The sequence below is a fragment of the Erpetoichthys calabaricus genome, chromosome 11 (assembly GCF_900747795.2).
Source record: "Erpetoichthys calabaricus chromosome 11, fErpCal1.3, whole genome shotgun sequence".
NCBI classification, from domain to species: Eukaryota; Metazoa; Chordata; class Cladistia; order Polypteriformes; family Polypteridae; genus Erpetoichthys; species Erpetoichthys calabaricus.
In genome coordinates this window covers 72,298,875-72,323,853 of record NC_041404.2, presented here as the reverse complement: position 1 = coordinate 72,323,853, position 24,979 = coordinate 72,298,875, and the positions used below count along the sequence as shown (strand labels likewise).

Below are 24,979 nucleotides of genomic sequence, written 5' to 3'. Positions count from 1 at the left end.
CCTGCTTGTTTCTCTTGTTCTGTCCCAGAAATTCTAGAGACCTGTAATTTTTCCTGATAAGGAAACTGAGCCATGGAGAATACTGCTCTGAACAGTGAATGCTGTATAGTGGATGGAGTCTCTAATGAAGAGAAGAAGGGGCATCTCATTCCCAATGGAAATGGACACCAGCATAGGCACTCAAGAGCAAGTGGTACCATACCGCCCCCAGTGGTCAGGGCAGAGGTTCCAGAAAGAGACATGTGGACCAGGCAGATGGATTTTATTATGTCCTGCGTGGGATTTGCTGTAGGCCTGGGAAATGTGTGGAGATTCCCCTATTTGTGCTACAAAAATGGCGGAGGTAAGAAAACTTTGTCAACTTTCTTTTGATTTTAGCTGACTTGGGCTAGAAGTTGTTATTTCAACAGCAAGGGTACTTATTACAAATGTCTTATACATTTGTAAATTATTGGCAGTAGCTGGAAGAATAATATCCTACTATCAAAGTCAGATTTCATGTTTGTATAAATGTAACTTTCCTGCCTTCTGCCTATTCTGTTTTTGGTTTTACACGTTACTATTTATGTTGGTTTTAATAAAGAAAGATATTGCATTAGAATTTAGAATTTAATGGCAAATGTGTTTGTAAGTCAGGTCGTACTTGGGTACTTTTTAAATAAACACCTTAAAATGCTTCTAATTTTGTCCAGTATGATTACTGAAGCAAATGTGGCATTTTACCTTGAGATTCTAACTGCAAATAAGTGGATTCTGTACAACACCCTTTATTCCCATTTGCTTGGAATAATCCTACTAGCCCTCTAAAGATGAGCTTTCTTTGAAATTTGACATTCATTGTTATATTGCATATGATTTTTGGCTTTGCATAGTTTATTTCTGCTGTAGCTAGTCTGTGAACTAGAAATGTAGGTACATCATAGTTAGACTTTAGTGAATGGGAGAGCTTAGAAAAGTCAGGTTTATATAAAATGAACTAGAAGTTTTGAGATAATATTAGACCATTCATACTGATGCACTGCTCTTTTTTTACATTTGCTATTATAATAGCATACTATTTCCTTTATGGAGAGTTGACGTATTTTTACCCCAGATTTGAGGTAATGGAGACATTCACTTTTAAAGGAATTAACAGATCTTTAAATATACACATGTATATATATATATAGACTTGGCATGTAGTCAAACAGTAAATATAGCAGCTGACCCTTCAGCACCGCTCCCTTCAATTCAAATGCTATCTTTTTATGTTCAATGAAGGAGTGATTCTCTTTCCTCTGTCATTTGAATAGCTAGAGTGTTCTACATTTTCTTAGTGTCACTATCACTATATCTGTATCAAGGTTTTTTAAATCTCTTATACTTACTTAAGCCATCTGCTATTAGTGTTTTTCATTCAGCACTGATTTTTTTGTTTTGCTGACTTGTCTGTTATCCTGTTCTCGCCTTCAATAAGGAAATAACCTATACTGGAAATAGACTATACTGTATCTTGAGTTAGTCTTTTTTTCAAATCATTGAAAACTTCATGAGATTAATGCTTTAATACTAATTCAGTTGAAGAGCAAGAAGGAAGTGATGGACTTTTATTGCGGCACTTTTGACAAAGTACAAGTCGTGAAGCTGCTGTAGGGTTAGATTGTTATTTTAACCTAAATACAAATGTGGGAAGTAGTCAATAGTGAATCACTTTATTCACAGAAGTAATTCATTGTTTTTAATTTAGAAAATTTATTTCCTGACTATGCTGTAATTTTTATAAGATTCAGAGTGTATTTTACAATACAGAGGTATTTTTAAAGTTTAGGTCAAGGGATCATGTATAAAATGCTTGCATGCTTTTAGACAGGAAAAAAATGTTTACAATTAACTTTGAACAAGGGGAAATCCTGAAATACTGTAGCAAAGCCTCAAGAAAACAAACAGGTATTAATATATGGAATTTAAGTGCCAACTGGATACGTTTACTAGAATGCTTTATAAAATACTGGATACATTTATATGAAACATTATTAGTCTATTGAATATACCTGTGCAGCTGTTGAAAAGGTTTGCTCTGTGTTGGACTGGTTTCTTGTTTAGGGCTTATTTTGTACTGAGCATGAACTGGCTAGTGGGTGAATGGATGAATGAATAAGGAGAGAAGGAAAATTTGCAGAAAAAAGACAACTACTGCATGTAGTGCATTACTTTTAACGTTTGAAAGCACACATGAGCAGTAGTTGACAAGGAAAATTAAAAGAAGAGTGCTACTAATACTAAGTCAAATGTGAAAAAGAAGAGCTACTAAGGAGGAGGTAAAATTTATGATGTGCAGGCATGAAATATGCCGATAATAAAATACACCTTATTTTTTCTGAAGTTTTCCTTGACAGATATCACTAACATACCACTTCATTTGTTACAGATTTAATAAAACACTGCTTTCTGTAATTATGTTGTTAAATATTTTGGCTATATTGAACATTTTGATTATATAGGCAGTGTTATATTACAAGGAATAACATTAACATAGTATTTATTCCAAAGTCTTAAAAGCAGATAGTGATTATATATAAATATGTACAGTACATTGTATTTTTTGAAAGTCATTGCAATTTAGGTAGATTCCTAACAACATAAGCTGGCAAATGTTTTACCTTTATGCAAAAACATATTAAGCCTTCTTCTTCTTTTGGCTGCTCCTGTTAGGGGTCACCACAGTGGATCATCTTCTTCCATATCTTTCTGTCCACTGTATTTTGCTCTGTTACACCCATCACCTGCATGTCCTCTCTCATCACATCCATAAACCTCCTCTTAGGCCTTCCTCTTTTTCTCTTGCCTTGCAGCTCTATCCTTAGCATCGTTCTCCCAAAATACCCGGCATCTCTCCTCTGCACATGTCCAAACCAGCGCAATCTCGCCTCTCTGACTTTGTCTCCCAACTGTCCATCCTTGTCACACCAAATGCAAATCTTAGCATCTTTAACTCTGCTACCTCCAGCTCTGTCTCCTGCTTTCTGGTCAGTGCCACCAACCCATATAACATAGCTGGTGTCACTACCGTCTTGTAGACCTTCCCTTTGGCTCTTGCTGACATCTGTCTGTCACAAATCACTCCTGACACTCTTCTCCACCCATTCCACCCCGCCTGTACTCTCTTTTTCACCTCTCTTCCACAATCCCCATTACTCTGTACTGTTGATCCCACCTTCCCCAACTCTGCTCCTTGCATCCTCACCATTCCACTGACCTCCTTCTCATTTACACACATGTATTCTGTCTTGTTCCTACTGACCTTCATTCCTCTCTTCTCTAGAGCATATCTCCACCTCTCCAGGGTCTCCTCAACCTGCTGCCTACTATCGCTACAGATCACAATGTCATCAGCAAACATCATAGTCCATGGGGACTCCTGTCTAATCTCGTCTGTCAACCCGTCCATCACCATTGCAAATAAGAAAGGGCTCAGAGCCAATCCCTGATGTAATCCCACCTCCACCTTGAATGCATCCGTCACTCCTACTGCAGACCTCACCACTGTCACATGGTACAGATCCTTTTTTCCCTCCTTAGTGTCCAACCTCTCACAACTCATCATACGCCTTTTCTTTAGCCTTCGCCACCTCTCTCTTCACCTTGTGCCTTATCTCCTTGTACTCTTGTCTTCTTCTTTGCCATCCTCTTCTTCTGTATACTCTCCTGTACACCAGGTTTCCTTTTCCTCCTTAAGCACCCTTCTTGCTGTCACCCTTACTACATCTGCTGTAGCTTCCCAACTGTCTGGTAATTCTTCACTACCACCCAGTGCCTGTCTCACCTTCTCCCTAAACTCAACCTTGCAGTCTTCCTTTTTCAACTTCCACTATTTGATCCTTGGCTCTGCCCTCACTCTCTTCCTCTTCTTGATCTCCAACGTCATCCTACAGACCACCATACTATGCTGCTTAACTACACTTTGACCTGCCACCACTTTGCAGTCTTCAATCTCTTTCAGATTGACTCTTCTACATAGGATATAATCTACCTGTGTGCATCTTCCTCCACTCTTGTACGTTACCCTATGTTCCTCCCTCTTCTTAAAATACGTATTCACCACAGCAATGTCCATCCTTTTGGCAAAATCCACTGTCCTCTGATCTTCTTCATTCCTCTCCTTGACACCATACCTACCCATCACCTCCTCGTCTCATCTGTTCCCTTCACCAACATGTCCATTGAAATCCACTACAATCACCACTTTCTGTCGCTTGGGTACACTGTTCATCACTTCATCCCACTCATTCCAAAAATCTTCTTTCTCATCCATTGCACACCCAACTTGTGGGGCATATGCACTAACAACATTCATCATCACACCTCCAATTTCCAGCTTCATAATCATTACTCTGTCTGACACTCTTTTCACCTCCAAAACACTCTTGACATAGTGTTCCTTCAGAATAACCCATACCCCATTTCTCCTCCCATCCACACCATGATAGAACAATTTGAATCCACCTCTGATCCACCTGACCTTACTCCCCTTCCATTTAGTCTCTTGCATGCACAATATATCAGCCTTCCTTCTTTCCATCATATCTGCTAACTCTCTCCCCTTACCAGTCATACTGCCAACACTCAAAATTCCTACCCTCAGTTCCACTCTCTTTACCTTCCTCCTCTCCTCCTGACTCCAGATACGTCTCCCCCCTCTTCTTCTCCTTCTTCTTCTTCGGCCAACAGTAGCCCAATTTCCGCCAGCACCCTGTTGGCTAACAGTACTGGTGGCGGTCGTTGTTAACTTGGGGCTCGACCGATCTGGTATGGAAATTTGTATTGTTGTCCGCATACTGATTTGGCAAAATTTTATACCAGATGCCCTTCCTGACGTAACCCTCCCCATTTATCCGGGCTTGGGACCGGCACATCCCCTGTGGCTGGGTTATAAAAACATATTAAGCCTAAACCTAATAATTATAGATCAGTTAATTTATATTACAAGGAAACAAATGAAAGTAGTTGTATAAGATATGGTGGAAGGGAGAATGGTAACCTGTTAAAAATAGCTGAAGTTCTAAGTGATATATCATTTTTTAATATTAAGAGAGTGTACAGAAACAATAAATGGGCTAATATGATGGTGGGTTATATGTCATATTTTGTGCCATACTATATATGCCAAGTAAAGTTATGCTTAGGCTGTACAATACATCTGTAATAGTGTGCACAGTTTTAGTTTACATATTCTAATGGAAATAAGAATTCTAGAGAAAGTAGAAAAGCTACTATACCTATTTCAGGATTGTAATAAATGAACCATGCAAATATATTAAAAGGGTTAAATCTTTACAGTCTTAAGTAAGCTAAGATAGAAGAAACATGATAAAAATGTTTAACAAAATGAAAGGAATTATCAAGGTGAATGCCAGAGGTTACTTTGAAATACAGTGCATTCTTTAAAAAAGCACAGGGGCATGGCATTAAAAACATATGGCTACAAATATTTAATTTAAATCAAGTATGCTATAAGCCTGAGCTATCCACTTAGTAATACAATATTATTAAAAAGACTATTCACTAATTTGGAGTGCATCTCGAAGAAAATACTAAAAATTAAGAGTGTAGCACTAACTACAGAACTCAGACGTAATAAAGCATGCCTGAATAGGAACATAAGATGTTTAACAAATGAGAGACCATTAAGTCCATCAAACTTGTTTGTTTAACTAATAGGTAATAGGTAAGTTGTTCAAATATCTCATCCAGATACCTTTTAAAGTTGTCAGGGTTTCTGCTTCAACTACATATCTCAGTAATTTATTCCTGATTCCCATTACACTTGACATGAAGAAGTACCTACAGTCTTATGTCTTAAATACACTTACCCTTAATTTGTGTATGTGATTTGCTATTTAGTTGAAAGAATTCTGCAGTATGTGCTTTTTACTATGCTGTTAATAATTTTTAAGACTTGAATAAGGTCACCACATAGCCTCCTTTTCTTAAGACTAAATAGGTTTATTTTTCCTTAGGCAGACAGAGAAAGACATGCACATTAGAACTACTGTAGCATGTACTTTGCTGCTCTCCTTTGCCCAGCTCCAAGTGCTGCTATGTCTTTTTTGTAGCATGGTGACCAGTACTGCACACAATACTCTAGATGCAGTCTCACCAGTGCATTATGCAGTCTGAGCAAAACATCCCTTGATTTATAGTATATACAACAGATTTTACAATATCATTATTTGTGTTTTTAATTGCTTGTGCACATGACTTAGACAGTGAGTATCTTATGGCATTAGTATAGGGCTGTGTCAGCTTTTATCCGCAAAGGAAAAAAGGTTAAAGGTTACCGCCACACTAAAAGGAATGAAGGTTAAAAACACAACATTTTGGCATCGTAGTCTTAATCAGATGTGCAACTTAAAAGGAAAGAGCAGGTATATAGGAGGGGAAGGAGGGAACAAATCCAGGGCAGATGTAAGGAAGAAAGGTGAGAATAAATGAGAAAAGTTTGTGTCATATGAAACCGTTAAATCTTTTTCAGTGGTTGCTAGTGTTGATCAGCAAAATTTGATCCCTTAGGCGAAAATTATTTTTGTTAGCATGATGTCACAGAGCTGTAGCAGCCATGGGCAGAACTTTCATGCATACATACTGTAAGATCATTGCAAATCTGCTTCACACATGCAAATGTCAAGACCCTTTCAGTACTCTAACCACATGTGTTTTATTTGAGGGATACATTTGCTGACCACAATGAGTACTGCCTCCTGATATATAACACAGTTCCATGTGTGCAGGCTGAAGCAGCACTGCATGGCTAATTTGCATGCATAATTAACCATGAGCCGAGTTACCATCTCAAAATAAAACTGAAAGAAGTCATCGCCTCCATTGAAAACAAAGGAAACCCCATGAAATAATTATGGCAAAGGATTGATTACTATTTACAGTGCACTTTTTGTTTTTAGTTTTTTTTTGTTGATGGAAGAAAAAAAATGCAGATGCATTTGCCCTGATACATAGTAAACTTAAAAAAAGATGTTCCAGCTGGGTTTCAAACAATGGTAAGAGACAGTCCCACACTCCTGCTTGACATGGCCAGTGTGTGCCCCAAGATTGAAACTCTGTAAGAGCAGTCATCCATATTTACCTATTGCTAATTTGTGGCCATTTGTTGTATTTTGTCTGTGGTATTTGTTGCAGCTGCTTCTTTTGTTGTTTGAGGCACAGTGGGGTAGCGGCTGGTACTGCTGCTTCACAAGTCAGATCACATTTTTGGCCACAGTAATTGATCCACCATAGTTGGCAGACACTATCCTCATCCTCAGGGATACTACACTATTATAATCCATTCAAAACTACAGTAGTTCAATTCCTCCTTCCCCATGTCATGAACTTGGAGTCCCAAAAGCATGTAACTCCCATAAATACTTCCAAAATTGTCCACTAGGGAAAATATACCATCAAAACCGTAGCTAGACACAGAAAAGCCATTGATGATGCTATATAAAGTAAAATACTTTCTTTTAACAAAATTGTTCTGTAGCACAAGAAGCTCTGTGGAGCACAAAAAGGATCTGCCTGAGAAGACAAGGCAAATACAGTCCCAGTCCAGAAGCCGAAAGCTAAGTCAAAGAACAGGAGCACAAGTTCAAATATCCGTTATTATCAAAAGCAGAGAAAGATTACATAACTCACCATAACTCCATATTCCTAGGGCAGAGGGCAACTCCTGGCAGTGATTGGCAGGTGGACTCATCTCTTGGGGAACTACCCACAAAACACAAGGAACATAATACAGGCATTGACAATAAAAACAATAACACATAAAAGTAACAACAATAACAACAACATTTATGTATATAGCACATTTTCATACATAGATAACATAGACAAATGGCACAAAAATGAACAAATAAGATAAGAAACATGACATTGAATCCCAGCCAGGGGAAAAAACCTGGATGAAAGATGACACCTCATTATTTTCAACACATTTTGCAGAGCTTAGCGTATTTTGCAACCCTTTCCATGATTTTGCTGAACCCATAGCATACCGAACATCACAGCATTTGCTCATCACAATTGGCTTCTTACTGTAAACAGTACCACACATCACATATTTCTTTTGCCTGTGTGCTTTGCACAATGTTTTACATTCAACTTCATTTCCAAGTGTTGGGTTAGTTTTGAAGTATTAACTTGGATTTAAGGAGGGGGAAATTAAGCATTAGAGTTCCATTCTGTCTACAAGTCATCTGATAAAGGTGATGGAACCATTCCTTTTTTCAGTTTATTTAATGCTTTTGAGACTTACTTAGTACTTAGTTTCTCCCACTGCATCCGGTACATTGAGCAATGAGCTGTTGCCAACCAATTCATATCAGGTGTGATGGTTGGAGCTTCTTCCCACTCAGTTCTGAGGGCTGTGAGATCTTCTCAGCAGATCTTGAAAATGTGCCCCATCTCCTTTCTCCATTCCCAGGTGTCCAATTCATTGCTGTCTTGGGGATCTGGTGTGCTGTCAGCCTCTGTTTCCTTCTACGGTGATATGCAGATCGGTGTGTTTGATTGATCCTCATGATCTTCTTCTTCTTGACATTGATCCTGAGGCCAAGCTTTCCCACTTTGCTTTCAGGCTTTGATATTGTAGCCTGTAGGGCCGGTTCCAATTTCAGCTGTGATGCCACATCATTGACAAAGTCCAGGTCTACAAGGCAAGTTTGTGTCTATAAACTCATCTTTGTTTCTTAAAGATATGGAAAGATGCTGATGAAGCATTGTGGGATGACAATAATGTCACCACAATAATTTTAGATGCACGCACTTGAACACTTTCACAGAGTTGATGAAATTCAGTAGTGTTTTATGGCGTTTGAGACAGTTGTTCCTGTCAAAAGTCAGCCTGTTCTTCTTCTAGTAAGGCATCGACTTTATCATGTTGTCGCTACAACAATATGAGGCAGAAGATTTTTCCTGGGATAGGGAGTAGTGTGATTCCCTGCCTTTTGTTGTAGGCTGTGGTGTCTCCTTTCTTTGGTACCTTGACAATCATGCCTTTTTGCCACTATTTTGGCACCATGGTTGTTTGCTTACATTTGTTGCACAGTGTCACTAAAACTTCTTCCATACTGGCCCTGCCACGCTTCAGCATTCTGCTGCCATTTGGTATTTTCCAGGGGCTTTGTTTCTCATCAGGTCTTTCATCGCAGAACGTCTACTTTTGTGAATTCTCCAATATTGACATTCAGTTCTAGCATGTGTGGTATTGCTTTCAAATCATACGTTGACCAAACACTTACTCCGTGGCTTGAAAGACTGTCTATTTGATTTGTGCCTAGAAGTTGTCAATGTACATGTTGTTGAGGTCCTGCAGTACCTCAATTTGATTTCTCAGTTCCACTTGGAATCACTGAGCCACTAACTCAACTATTCAACATCAAGTGAGCGAGAGATCTCATGTTTCTTCTGTTGTTCCTTAGTTCGCAGCTTAAAGTTGGCTCGTAAGAAAAATTTGATCCAATATCTATGCCCCATTGATCTCGTAAATATTGCAAAGCTGATCGTTAACACTTACCAATGCAGATGTAGTTATGAGTACAACCGTCGGAGGACCTCCACCTCTTCTTGTGAATGGTCTTTTGCCAAGCGAAAGTGTTTCCAGGACACAAGTTGTTTGTGCCACAAAATAGTGTTAAACCCTTCACCATTATCTGTTATCTTTGTGCAACTGAGCCATATGGTTGCATGTGTTCCAGTCCATCTTAGTCACTACTTATTTGTACATTCATATGATTCGTAGAATGTGTCCTTCTCTATGTCTTCAGCAGCCTTGATCGATGCGTACACTTGAACAACGGTTATCTTTGTGTGCCTGTATGATTCTTCCACTGATGTGCACCTATCCGAGTTGCCCCTTTCATGCTCAGGACCATCCTGACATTCCGCACATGCTGTTTCACGTTTCCAGTGTAAAGAATAGTTTTCTCATAGCTTACAGCGTTGCCTTTTCCTAACCATTAGACTTAACTGAGGCAATTTTCATCCATTACGTTCAGTAGTTGGGCCAAATTTCTGCATTGATATAGCATCTGAACATTCCACATTTCATTGCGGGTGATTTGGCTCTGAAGATAGTCAATCGCATCAGGTGTCGGATGCTCAGGTAAGTTTCTTCTCACCCTGTCATCAAGTAATCGTTGATGCTTCTGCACAAATTTGGATGTGCTTGAATTTGTTGGATATTGCTTGTTGTTTTCATTGTGTTTTAAAGTTTTAACAGGGCTGGGTTTCTGGCCCAGTGTCAATTCCTCTTTCTTTCGCACCTGAGCTTGGGATCAGCCATAGTGGAGTTATTTATGAGACTACTGTAGGAACATTAGCAATGAAGGAAGCCGGTTCCAGGAGCCCCTTTGTCCTGTTTCTTCTTGCAATATATCACAGTGATCTTAATGTTATAGCAGCCCACGCAGATCTGTGGTTACCTGTGAGCCATTCTCGTGTAGATATTCTTTCAGCAGAGCTTGTCAGTTGGCTTATGTGTGCAAACAGATCTGTCCAAAATGTCCTGAAACATTTGTGTTAAGAGTAATAGTACTTAAACCACAGAAAAATAAAGATAATTAAAAGGCAAGCATATTTTTTCAAAAGTTAATGTGTATGTAAATAAATCTTTTATAATTTGTTTTAGACATTAATAGTATTATTTCTTTATATTACTTGTAAAATGGCATGAGATCAGGTGAAAGATACAGATTGCCTTTTCAGTGTATTTATGCAGACATGGTTTTTGTACTGAAGATGTCACATGCCTAAAAAGTAAGCAGTGGCATATTAGTTAACACTGCCTCCTCACAGATCCAGCATCTTGGGTGTAAACCTAACCATGTTGATAAATGTACAGTGCATCCGGAAAGTATTCACAGGTCATCACTTTTTCCACATTTTGTTATGTTACAGCCTTATTCCAAAATGGATTAAATTAATTTTTTTCCTCAGAATTCTACACACAAAACCCCATAATGACAATGTGAGAAAAGTTTGCTTGAGATTTTTGCAAATTTATTAAAAATAAAAAAAATAAGTTATGTGAGTTTTAGCCATCTTTCATACAGTTGTTTTAGCTTGCCCACTTTCTCTTTTAATATGCATCAAATTCACCCCCTCATCACCTTTTTTAAGACCAATGGACCTTCTTCATCTACTTAGGATCCTTAACTTCAAACTCTTGTCTGTACTTTTGAGTCAAGGATTCTCTGATTACAGGTTGCATTAAACCCTCTTCCTAGGTCACTTCAGGACTGTATCTTGAGTTCACCTGCAGGATTAGAGTCAGCTTTTGTTACAAGGATTCGAGGTTAGAACTTCCTCTTGTAGTCTGTGTCATTCCTGTACCGCTGAAACATGTGTAGCCTTGATGGGCTGAGTTTTCACAGTGGCTTTCAGGATGCATAATTTAATTGAACAACATAGTTCTATTTTTCCCAAGTAGGGACCATGTCTTGTCATGTATTGCCTCTTGGGGTGTAAGGCTTTCTTCCACTTTACCTTTGCTTCACCCTTAAAGGGTGAAAACTGTCCCATTTTCTGGAATAGTGGCAAAGTAGTGCTACCTAGTAGATATAAGGTCTGCACTACCTGTAATATATTTAATTTTGCAACCCTGGGCTCACCAACCTGCTGGCTTTTGTCCTTCCACACTAGCAAATAGAAGTTCTCACTCACAATGAATGCCGTTTTCTTTCTCCAGGGGAAATTTTTCCTTGTCCATTCACTGCACTGTGCATCGTAGGTGTTCTCACCATAAGCAACCCTGTGCCAGCTGGCAGACCCTCATATTGATAAAAGCAAAATTAGCAGAAAACGTAATACCTTTAAGTCCAAGCAAATACTGTATATTTAATTTCTTCATTTAAAATATTTCTTTATATTAATCATATAGCTGCCCAGTTCTGAGTATTGTTCATTTGTATTAATCATCATCACTTGAGGCACTTAGTAGAAAAAATAATTAATTTTGTTTTAATGATGCACATTTTTGCCTTTGGAGAAGACGGAAACCTAATCAAGAGGTGACCAACTCCAAATATGGCAAATAAAACAAAGAACATAAAAGAAGGATTTTAGTTAGTATTTTCAGAACAAAAAACACTACTATAGCAGCTTTTGTATCTGGGATATACACAAAGGAAATTTAGCCTTTTAAGTTTAAGTTTAAAACTTGTAAGTTTTATGTTTCTCTTTGTGTTCTTTTATTTAAAAGTTACAAATGTGTTCTGTAATTTCTGTCTTAGCTGAACGAAAAATACAATTTTTAATTCAGCACTATTTTAAAGGATTGATTTTCAAATAAAATGGAGAAAAATGAAAAAAAAATTCATACATTTTAAATACTAGGACTGGGGGAACAACACAGAAAAAATACTGGACAGAGCATACCTGCTTCAGAAGCTCACATGTTTATACTGAGTAAGAGGCTTAGACATGTATTCCAAGGTGTTCTAAGTTCAGTGCTTTGTGTTTGAGTAGGAGAATTGTGAAGATGATTTTACAGTATGGAACCTATAGTAGTCTAATTAGCTGAAGAGTAATATGGTAAGAGTCAAGACAGAAGCGGCAGCTATTTGACCTGGTTGTTTTCAGTTGACACATTTTCAAGTAAGTAATAAGGAAAAGATGGCAAAATATTCCAGCATCACTGAAGAGGTAGGCCTACGCTATACTGTAATATAAAGACTTAACTATAACTGAAATGGAAAAATTGAAGCTTGAGCTGTTGTCAAAAATTGAAGTGGTAATACAGTATGTTACAGAGATAATAAGGTTAGTTCACATAACGTAAGATTTAGGCAAAAAAATAAAAATTATTGAGTTATGCTAGAGAGCATACACTTAGTATTTAGCTAACTGAAGTTTTCAGAATTTCTTTCTCTGATGTAATTTTATTTAAGAGTGTTGAACCTCATACAATGTAGATTTTAATTGAGACAAAAGTTGTTCAAATGAGATCAGGGTCAACACTTGATGAGGTGTTACTCATCTATACAGATTTCTCTTCCCTGTGCTTCGTTGGGACATGAACAGAAACAGGCGTAATCATAGAAAATCCTAGCTGTAGAGTTTAATCCGTACACAAACAATGACTAGGAACCTGGTTCTTGACCAGTAGCCACTGGGCCTGCCTCCCATTTCCCTGAATGACTGAAAAAATCAAAGATTATTGTACATTATTATATTTATGAAGTGTACCTGTTCCATATATTGTACACAATTGCACTGATCAGCCACAACATTAAAATCACCATACAAATTTTATATATTGTCCCCCTTGTGCCACCAAAACAGCTCCTTCCCATCGAGACATGAACTCCACAAGACCTCTTACGGTGTCCTGTGTTATCTGGCACCAGGACATTAGCAGCAGATCTTTTAAGTCCTGTAAGTTGCAGTGCAGGGCCTCCATGGATCTGACTTGTTTTTCCACCACATCCTATAGATGCTAAATTGGATTGAGATCTGGGGAATTTGGAGGCAAAGTTAACACCTTCAACTCTTTGTCATGTTCCTCAAACTATTCCTGAGTAAGTTTTACAGTGTTGCAGGGCACATTATCCTGCTGAAAGAGGCACTGCCATGATGGGATACCATTGCCATGGAGAGATTTACATGTTCTACAACTATAGTAAGGTAGGTGGTATATGTCAAAGTAACATCAACATAAATGCCAGTACCCAAGGATTTCCAGCAGAATTGCCTCCACTAGCTTGCCTTCTTCCCAGACCGCATCCTGTTGCCATCTCTTCCCCAGATAAATGACGCCCATGCACCTGGCTGTGCACATGATTTAAGTGATTCATCAGACTAGGCAACCTTCTTCCGTTGCTCCATTGTCCAGTTGTAACACTCAATGTGCCCGTTGTAGGTGCTTTCAGCGGAGGACAGAGGTCAGCCTGGGTACTGCAACTGGTCTGCGGCTATCCCATATGCAACAAGCTGTGATGCACTGTGTGTTTTAAAACCTTTTTCTCATGACCACCATCCAGTTTTTCTGCAATTTGTGCCACGGTAGCTCTTCAGTGGGATCGGACCAGACTGGCTAGCCTTCGCTCCTTATGTGCATCAATAAGCCTTGGGCACCCATGATCCTGTCACTGGTTCACAGGTTGTCCTTCCTACTCAGTGATGTGCGGTGAGGATCATGGCTGGTGAGGCACTGACTCCTTCAGAGTCAGATTTACAAATATATGAACCCATAAGAGTAGCTTATTCACTATTCAATTGGCAACCAGCATGCACATTGACTACTGGTTACGTTTCATATCTCATCAGCATTCTTTACACACACATAGGTAAGGTGCATATTTGGCTAAGAAAGAACTTTACATTTATAGCGGTGACAGATAGAGGGGAGAGCGCATTTGCTCTGCATTCTCCATGTGTTCTAACTTTGCTGTTTCAATTCCACAATTCATACTCATTCAATACAAGTACTGAGTGGTATACAAATAAAACAGATTCCAATTTTGACCTTAACTGAAATATTTAGTTTTTAAAAGCTTTTAATTTTGATGCTTTAGTCAATTTTAATACAGACTGTTCAAACAAAAGGATAACATGAAAAAGAAAAGAATATTTTATTTAAGGTCAAAAGTTAGTTTTTAAATATTGGACTTTTTTCTTAGTCTGAATCCATTTTTTATAAAATTGAAAAACGTTTATGGTGTTACCTTTATTTGTAGATGAACTCCATGCAACTATCCTTTTCCACGAAAAATGTTATTTTTACTACATCATGAATTAACTGAAATTAGAACACATCAATACTGTTTTAACTGTATTGCTCTTATTCAGCAGTTTCTTTGAACACATTTACATTTTGCTAATGGCCTTTGCCCCCTCATCTGCCAAATCACTTTGAAAAGGCTTTTCAGAAAGGAGTAATAAAATCTTTTTCATTCCTTATCCCCTAGATTGCTATTTCCTTGAGGCTATTACACATGCTTGTACTCAAATATTACTTCACACATTAAGTAATGTGAGTGGCCTTAAAGTATTTTATTTATTAATAAAACAAAACCATCAAGACCTCACTAATAGTGACATATAAATTGGCAAGCAAGAGTCCAAACCAACATTGTTGATACACTATAAACATAACTGATGATTTCTACAATAGAGTAATTCAAGAATGTGTTGTTAAATTGTTTGAATTACTGTTGAGATCATCTTATATTAGTGATTAACGTACGAGGGATTATTACTTTCAAAACATAATTGGATATGCTAGTGGTCTTCTTTAGATCTCCCTTAACAGTGAATTAATTATGTGGTACAAACAGCAGGAAAGGTCTTTTCAAATGCGAGTCTAATTCTTGACTGACAAAGATGGCGATGTCTTAGTTTTTAAGAAGTTATGGCAGGAAGAGGTGGGTCCAGGTGGATGGACTCCAGAAGTGGTGTCATCAGTGTTAAGGCCATCCATCTTCTAGTCTGCAGAGGAGGAAGAGAAAAGGCATACTATGAATACATGCAAGTAAGAATTTAATTAAACTATGTACACATGGTAATATATTTGATTTAATTTGACTCCATCCATCCATCCTCTTCCGCTTATCCGAGGTCGGATCACGGGGGCAGCAGCTTGAGCAGAGATACCCAGACTTCCCTCTCCCCAGCCACTTCTTCTAGCTCTTCCGGGAGAATCCCGAGGTGTTCCCAGGCCAGCCGGGAGACATAGTCTCTCCAGCGTGTCCTGTGTCTTCCCCGGGGCCTCCTCCCGGTTGGACGTGCCCGGAACATCTCACCAGGGAGGTGTCCAGGAGGCATCCTGATCAGATGCCCGAGCCACCTCATCTGACTCCTCTCGATGCGGAGGAGCAGCGGCTCTACTCTGAGCCTCTCCCAGATGACTGAGCTTCTCACCCTATCTTTAAGGGAGAGCCCAGACACCCTGTGGAGGAAACTCATTTCAGCCGCTTGCACTGTGAGTGTATATGGAGCCATAGCCAGTCAGCAGTATCTCCAGTATATATGGAGCTATAGCCAGTCAGACACCTAAAAAGAATCTTGTTTATTTAGCCTGACAGTGTCAGTTTGTACTGAAGGAGTTACAAACTGAGTATGTGAGTTACAATATGTGCTGTAGTCAAACTACTGTATTTAAAGGTCCTATTGACAGAAACCATTGACAAAACAACGGCATTTCCTAGCTTAAGACTTTTTTCCTGTAATTTGGCTGTGTCACTGACATCTAACCTTAATAAATTTCAGTAATTTTATTTAACATCTTATTTTCCTTAAGTGAAAGAATTTAACATTGTCCTCATTGTGTGAATTTCAGCCTCCCCTTTTGTTCAATTCTATAAATAATGACAAAGCAATCCTGATTTCACCATGGTTGCTCCCCAAGCATAAACATAGCATATCAATAGTGTCTATGGCTAACTTGGGTACAACATGCTTATATCTGCGTGTCAAGCAGACTAAAGAGAAAGGCTAGAGTCATGGTGCTACCATGATTTTATATTCATTTCCACTGTATTTTTGTATTGTGCATGTTTATAGTACTGCTTAATTTCTGATTAATTTTAGTAAATATCTTAAATACTGAGTCAGCTGATGGCTGAGAGATTGGTAATGGTTTTGCTGTTTTTAGTATGTTTCACAAAGGTCAGGTAATACTTGGATCTCCAGTCCTGGAAGAAAGGCGGTTCAAGCACTTCTTATGAAAAACAGCACTCCAGGTCACTTTGTCAGCGATGCTGCCTCCATGTTATGTGCCCTTAGTGGTATGTTTGACTATCTTTTTTGCTTGGAGTATATGACTTGCGTTTGTGTTTGTCATATTCCTGTCAGCCCTGCTGTGTACTCATGCCGCTGTTCTTTTCCTGTCAGCCTTTTTGTTTTAAGGCACTGCCACATGCCCACACGGCTGTTCTTTATATGTCAGCCACATAATGTAGCTGCACCGCCACTTGCTGTGAGAAAGACCCGAAGTCCACTTTTGTGGCCGAGGTAGCCCGCACCTCCAATTTGTAGGTAGTGTTACACATATCACATCATAAGTTCTCATTTAAGACCAAGAACAAGTTTTAAGGCCAGAGGTTAGCGAGTTTTTGCATGACAGAAAGACAGCTCTTAGCATTTTATATATATAATTACAAAATGTAGCAGTTTCTTATTATGTTTACTTAGCAAAATGATTTAATTGTAGTGTATAGTCATTTTATATACATGGTTAATGTTTTCTAGTATAAAACTGGAAAAAATGAGCAAATAAGAATCCATCCACAAATAAAGAACAGAGATTATATACTTCTTAACTCTATTCATCTGGATTGTGCACTTCTAATTATCACTATGTAATCCAGACTACATAAAAGAAAATATGAAGACCCTAGGTTTTTTTTATTTATTTCTGTTTTATATATATATATATATATATATATATATATATATATATATATATATATATATATATATATATATATATATATATATATATATATATATATATAAATTTTATATACAGAAAATGATTAATGGTAGTGTGGGGTGCTCAGCGACAAGGTAGGACCTTAGAATTTGACTGCTGCTTCTCGGAAAGAATGGAGTCAGTTCCAATAGTTTTAAAGATGTGGTTAGAATACTCCTTGGTACCTCACAAAGTGGGGGTGGGGGTTACTAGACATGGCTCACTGGTAGAAGAATCATGTTATGCTGGGGAGAATTACATCCCTTGACAGGCCTTTGAGAGCCTTGGAAAAGTTGCCAAGGATACAGTGGATAGGGTGGACTGGTATGCCTAGCTTGGCATGTTGAAACCTTGACCATCACCAGGAACTGGAAAGTGAAGTGAATTAAAGCAACCACAGTGCTATACCTAAAAAAATGTACACTTTGCCTAAGCCCGGTTATGCTTTTCTCTTGTTTTCTATTATGTTTATATTATTTAATTTTACCAAGACCACCAGTTAATCCTGAAGTATACAGTACTTCTTGAACAACAAATGTCATATCTAGTTGTGATGTTTTAGCTTCAAAGTTACTATTTAATACTGCCAACAAGATATTTTACTACAGGGATTACTTCTACCATTTAGTGGGCTAACAGAATTTTACATCTAAATCAATTTGTCTTTAAAGAGTCAAGAGATATATACTGTAGATAATGCTTTGATCACAAATTGTGGTCTGATGTGCCTAATGGTTTCACAGGCACAGGTTTACATTTACAGGCATCATTAACATTTGAATAAATAATAAATACCCTGTTGTTTTAAACTGTATTCTTGATGTGACTTTAAGTAAATCTGCTTTTACAACTAGTTTGTTTGATGCATTTTTTTTTGTACTCCAGTGTGATTTCCCCACAAGTACCATATTCGGGTGCGAACCAAAATACTTTGGAAAGGGTGGTCTCGGCACACTACCAAGCAAACTCTGTATAAATGTTATCTGACATGGAACTGAACAAATTACAAGAAATACTGTACATTGTGGATGAAATTGCTCGTGATGGATAGTCACGTTAAGTGTCTGCTATTGGTAATTAGGGAATCTCATTCACACCATAATGAGTTGAGCCTTAACCTGGATTGTTAAAAATTACCAACACACACATACAGTAGGTACAAATGTAACAAAACTGACATAAACAACTTGGACAATTAATAGTCAGTCATGACAAGGCTAGCAACTGATCGGAACCTGACACATGCCTGCCCAAGCAAAGTGTAAATTCACTTGTGATCGGATTGATCAAAACATATAGAGCATTGGCGAGAAGCGACTAGCAGTGTCCTGTAACCATGTCTTGTGACTATATCTAATATATTTTTCCACATTCTGCAGGTCATCTGAGACATGCGGTAGACTGCTACACTGTGCAGGGTTAGTTCTTGCCCTGCACCCAGTGCTGCCAGGATAGGCCCTGCCCTCTGCAGCACTCACTTGGAAATAAGGGTGTCTGAGAATGTAGCATAGTTTTGTATGACCCTTTGATAAATTATGTCAGATACTGACTTTCACCGTAACAAAATGTAACAAAATGTTACTTCCCTTCCCTTCATAAAAAGCAGCATACAAAATATTTGTCTAAGGAACAAATATAGAAAGTGTGTAGGAAAGAAGGAAGTACAAATATGACTTTAGGGGCTATTCTAAAATGTTTTTGGAAAAAGGAACCTTGTAGTCTCTGCTGCAGTGTCATATATAACATCCCAACCTATTAATCAACACTTTGTGAAACATCATCCCGTATCCTTAGTTGTTCATATTAAAATCCACCCACATTTAATTGGTTACTAAGGTTTTGTAATGTGCAGAATGTTTTAAAATTTTTACTTCTGCATGCCATTTCATCTTATACAGATTTACTCCATTAATTTTGGTGTAGTTAGTTCACAAGATAAGAATTGTTTTGTCCAGAGGCTTCAGTATATTGAGTTTTTTTAGTTAGTTTATGACTCGAAAGATTGTTGCCCTATCCAGAGCTACTTTCACCTTATGTCTGATGCTGTTACGATCATGAACTAATTAAGTGGACTAGAAAATGAATAGATGTAGTGATGGATGGAAAAATAATGACTGTTATGTGAATAACTAGATGTTTTTCATTACTATAAGTATTTTGCATTTTACTTTAGTTTCACACTAATTTCATAAAACCTAAATATGGAACATAAAATGCAGTAGTATTTAATTCGGAAAAATAGATTTTTCTGAATTAGTAATGTGTTCAGATCTTATACAAAACTAGCAAGAGTGAATCTTATTAGATAACAGATGTTTGCTGGAAGTTCATTCACAATCATTGACCCCAAAAATGGAAAACTCAATTAACTTATACCATGGGAGAGGCATTGCATATTGAAATATGATATGTTCATATTTGCTTTTATGCTATTGATAGACTTGAGATTTTAGTTTCTTGCAACAAGAACTTTGCCGTCTACGGATGTGAAATACAGGTTATTTCAACACTCGTTCTGGGTTAATAATGTATTATGAATAAAATTTGGAAGATTACCTAAGCCAATGATAAATGCTTCAATTTTAAGGCAGCCAATAATGGGTCATAAAGATAACCACTGAGGTTCTGCTAGATCTGAAGGTGATTTGTATTTTCTGTAATTTGCAGAATAAAAGTTGTGCAATCTTACTAAAGATAATAATGCCCAATAATGTGATTGCCTTCTATTTATGGCCTTTTCTAAGAATCATATTGCAGAAAATAGATGTGTAACTAGGAACATTCAGAAGTGAAAGTGTCTTGTAAGATAGTTTTAGTTATGTAATACTTTAATTCATATTATTTATAAGCATTACTTTAAAAAGTATGTCTTTTACCTTAGTAGTGCAAAAGTGCTCTTCATATCATACCTTTAATGTATTCCTTGTTCTCATTAAATTAATCTTAACAATAACTTTTGATTGCCCATAATATAAAGTATTGTATGCATAATGTATATCTGTATTGGAACAACCAGGCTTCACACAGCCATTCTGTTGAATGTTATATCAATATCCAAATCACAGTGTCCAGAGCAGTTCTTAGCCGTTTTGGTTTTAAAACAGGCAGCAGCAGCCTAATTTGGTTGAAAGTGAGTGGATTTACATGCACACACAAATCCAGGATAAGGTGTGTAACCCAGTTAAGCAAGTCCACCTATGGAGTTCTCCCTTGGCAAAGCTCTCCAATGTCACCATGAATCCGAAAACAGACATGGAGCTACTCTCTACGTAACATTGTGGGGAGTGTTACTTTTAACTCAGTTACATTACTCATTACTTATAAAAAAAGTTATTAAATGTGTTTTATACTTATTTATTTTAAAATGTAATTACTTTTTCTTCTTTTGTACAAAAACTATATATTTGACTATCTAGCATTTGTTATTAAATCCTAAACCCACATTTGAACTTTCATGAAACTGACCTGAAACAAAACCAAACGTGATAATTTTATTTTGTTTTTTAAATACATTTAGCCCTTTATATACTGTAAAGTAAATAACATCTATTCCGTCTTTACATCCCCAACCTGAGCCAATGATGATTTATGGTATGAACACTGTCACACTGTTTCAACATATCTATAGCAAAAAGCTGGATGAAAATTAAACTAACATTTAATTTATATGTTTCTGTAACTGGATTGTACGCAGCACACTGTTCTGTTTGGCTGGGTGACTGTGTACCAGTACATGTGCTTCATGCTTTATACCAGTGCTGCAGGGATAATAACAGTGCAGGTATTTTTACTTCAATAAAATAAGTATTGTGTTAGGTTTCTTGTTACTTTAAAAAGTAATCATACTACATAATGCACATTACTTTTAATGTGTTACCTGCCATACTGCTGCAAAGATTGCGCTGCTGATCTAAGCACCGTACACTCAACATAAATTTAGCAATTTCTGAAATATTGAGACAGATTACTTCAACCAGGAGAAGGAATAATGTGATTGCCAAGCAATTTGCCTCAGGAAGTTTATCTTTGTGGATGCTGCAGCTACTGAAAGCTTTTGTAAAACTAACAAATACACAGGCTAAAACACTAAATAATTCTTCAAGTTTTAAGAGACAAAAATACGAACCTAATTTTCTGTAGCCATGGGCAATACACATAATAAATAATTTATTAGCATGTTTACTTTTTAAGGGGGAATTGTATGTTTTACATGCAAGGTCACACAGTGGTTACAGGGATTAGCACCACCGCTTCACAGCTCTGAGACTTGGAACAAAATCCTGGCCTGGCCTCTTTCTAAAGGGAGCTTCTCATACCCCCATATATCCTCAATCTATGTGTAGCCTAAAGATTTACCTGTGAAACTGCCAGAATATACTCTGGGGCATACACTTCACAACTGTGAACTTATGTGAGTTAAAACAATGGATGAGATGGACATGTAATTGAAATACTATTCTATCATTTAAAATATTTATTAACTTATGTATTTGGATCTTTTAGAAAAGTATTTGTGTGAAAATCAAATATTTTCTTTTGCTTTTCGGTGAACAAATTGTAGGAGTTTTTAAAATGCTGCCATTTAAAACATTATTTAACTTTCACTTTTGGATCTTTTAAAAAAGTATTTGTGTAAGAGTCAACTATTATTTTTCTTTTCTATATACAAATTATAGTACTAATGATGTATAATGTAATAACTTAAAAATATAGGGAAGATGAGGCAGCACAGTGACACAGTGGTTAGCATTTCTGCCTTACTATCCATCTTCCAGTCCCATACTCGATTATGTTTCATGTGGAGTGTATTTATTCTACTCGTTATTTGCATAGGTCTTTCCCCAGGGTCTCCAATTTTCATCCAGCAATACCAAAGAGATGCAGGTTAGATGAACTGGCACTTGTATGGATGAGAGTGTGGTTGTGTCTTTGTTTGGGAATGGCTTGAACCCTGCTATAATTTTTCTTTACACTCTTTTAATCCTCTGCTTATGTTACTGTAGTTTTACACAGATAGTGAATATTGTTATTCTTTTTTGTCCTTCTCAATGCTATAACTTATTTTAGAGAACAATAGTTAAAAATATGTGCATTTCTAGGCAAATTCACAGGAGACTAATTTTATAATGTTTTCTTTTACTGCATTTAGTTGTGGATGTTTCAAACCCCCCACTCTCCGCAGTATTGTTTTTTTGCACTTGTTATGAATATACAGTTGCTTTTAGAAAAATAAGGTAAGGCATAGAAAGATAAGGTAGGAAATATGATCAAAGAATGACGAAGAGATTGCCTCCCTGACTTTTAGCTTTTCGAGACTCACTGTGTTCTTTTTGCTCTGTTAATTTTAAATACCATATAGGCAGGCAACCCTAGATGCGGATTCTTCAGCAAGTGTTTGCTGGTAGCCATGTCGACCTTCTTGACAACAATTGTTTAATATCCTAGTTAGAACTGTTTTAGTAGCAGTGCAGATGCTAATTTTCAATGAAGTTTTAAAATGTAATGTAGTGCATTCCTTGGTCTCTCACACACATGCAAGCAGTGGGTTCTGTTTTAATGATTTGCCTTAGTTTAAATTGCTTTTCCACTTTTTTATATTCACACAATACTGTGTGAAATGTTCAGAAATCACTGGGACACTTCACAGACCTTTTAAGAATACAGTATTTAGGTGAATCTTTGCAGAAATAAAATACTTAAATTTTATTCAACAATGGTACCCCAAAAATGGAAGCATGTTTGAACATAGTTCCTTTATTTGGGTTAGAGATATTTAATGGCGTTATCTAACTATCATCCTATGAGAAAATCCAGACTGCCTGCTCTTATACAAAGTGCACATCCATCCATATCCCTCATTACTGGCCTGATACAGGCCAAACCAAGATTCTATCTCTTAATTCCCTATACTATCCATCCATCCATTTTCCAACCCGCTGAATCCAAACACAGGGTCACGGGGGTCTGCTGGAGCCAATCCCAGCCAACACAGGGCACAAGGCAGGAACCAATCCCGGGCAGGGTGCCAGCCCACCGCAGTCCCTATACTATATAATTATTAAATTACTGTATCTTGGTTGCATGCTTGTATTAGTATAATAAATATATTCATATAACTTTTATTTTTATTGAAAAGGTTATTGTAGTGTGAAGAATCACTGTTATTTTTGCATTAGTGATTATTACAGTCTGTTTAATGGTCTATAATTGGATATACAAATTAGAATACTCTAGAGTTATTCCTTGCCTTGCACCTTATGTTCCAGGGAGTGACTTTGGCTTCATCAATCATTAATTGAAACAAACAGGTTTGGGAAATATATGTACAGTTATGTATGTAAGCTGACACGCTAGGGAATGTCTACTATGGGGAATTCAAGCACAGAGACTGTACATGGTCTAATTAATAATATGAGTGACTAGCAATGGCAGTGATGGATGAAGTGTACAGATACTAATTCTTGAAATACAAAGAGTTTAGTTTATAAAAGATCAGTTAATTATCAAAAACTCTGATTATGTTGATGGACAACATTTTTCAGTGGACATGAATATTAAATCTGTCTCAGTTAAGTCCCCTCATAAAAATAGATTTTTCAGTTTAGGTGAGCTCTCACTAATCTTGTTTTTGGATATTAACTTTTGATGAGGTTAAAATTTTATTTGCTATGCTTTATTTTTTTCCCACACTATACTGCATGTCTGCATTCTCCTTGAAAGTTCTTAGGAAGGGTAACTGCATCAGCCGAGGACATTGTGTGTGTCTGCTTACTGCTGCTTGAGAGCTATGCACAGGCAAATTGAAATGTGAACCAGAAACTCAGATAGAAAAGCCTGTGTAGGTTCCCTTCAGTAGGTAGGGAAGCTCTCACACATCATGGATGTCCCTGTTAGTGGAATGTTGTGCTGTCTGTTCTCATCATACCTCCCATAGATTGCTTGCCAGCTAGCACTGCTGCAGTTTTTCTGAAAAGGTATATTAGACGTTTTTTTCCAGTCCGATTATGACAAAGCATGACTTTTAACAAGCATTAAGTTTATTAAAGGGCAAAGTTATTTTTAGGATTTTAGTAATCTGCCATTCACACTGCTTACATAGAGAGTTTGAAGAATTTGTACCCAACTTTCTTGAAAGTGTTAACATGTAAAGATGGCAAAAAAAAATAAAAACAAAAATACTGGAAACTGTATTAGGTGTTTTATAGAAGGGATTCTCTCTGTTAAACAGCAAGGGATTCAGATTTCTCTGTCATCTAAGTTTAACATAATATTCTCAAACCAATTTAATACAGTTTAGAATAGCAGGTAGTTGGCTTTTAGTACAATGCATAAAACAGCTCTTCACAGGGGATCAGTCCATTGTAGGGTCATCTGAGATACACTTATTTTGGAGAATGTAACTTAGAACACAGTATTGTTTTAGAAGGAGAAGAAACATTGTTTTTTGAATAATGTTAAGAGAAAAATTAAAAATGTAACCCTAAACCAAATAGCTATTTTATATTTAATTAGCTGATGTCTATAGCAAGCCATTAA

At 37.2% G+C, this 24,979-nt stretch overlaps 1 protein-coding gene across 1 annotated transcript in view; it reads left to right on the top strand.

Annotated features, from left to right (window-relative positions):
* The window catches only part of slc6a8 (solute carrier family 6 member 8), a 114,457-nt gene that overhangs the window by 566 nt on the left and 88,912 nt on the right, over positions 1–24,979 (top strand). The window contains exon 2 of the mRNA XM_051933492.1: positions 62–343. Coding sequence (XP_051789452.1) covers positions 73–343 — 271 coding nt within the window. The 5' untranslated portion in view covers positions 62–72. The remainder of the gene's footprint in view (positions 1–61; positions 344–24,979) is intronic.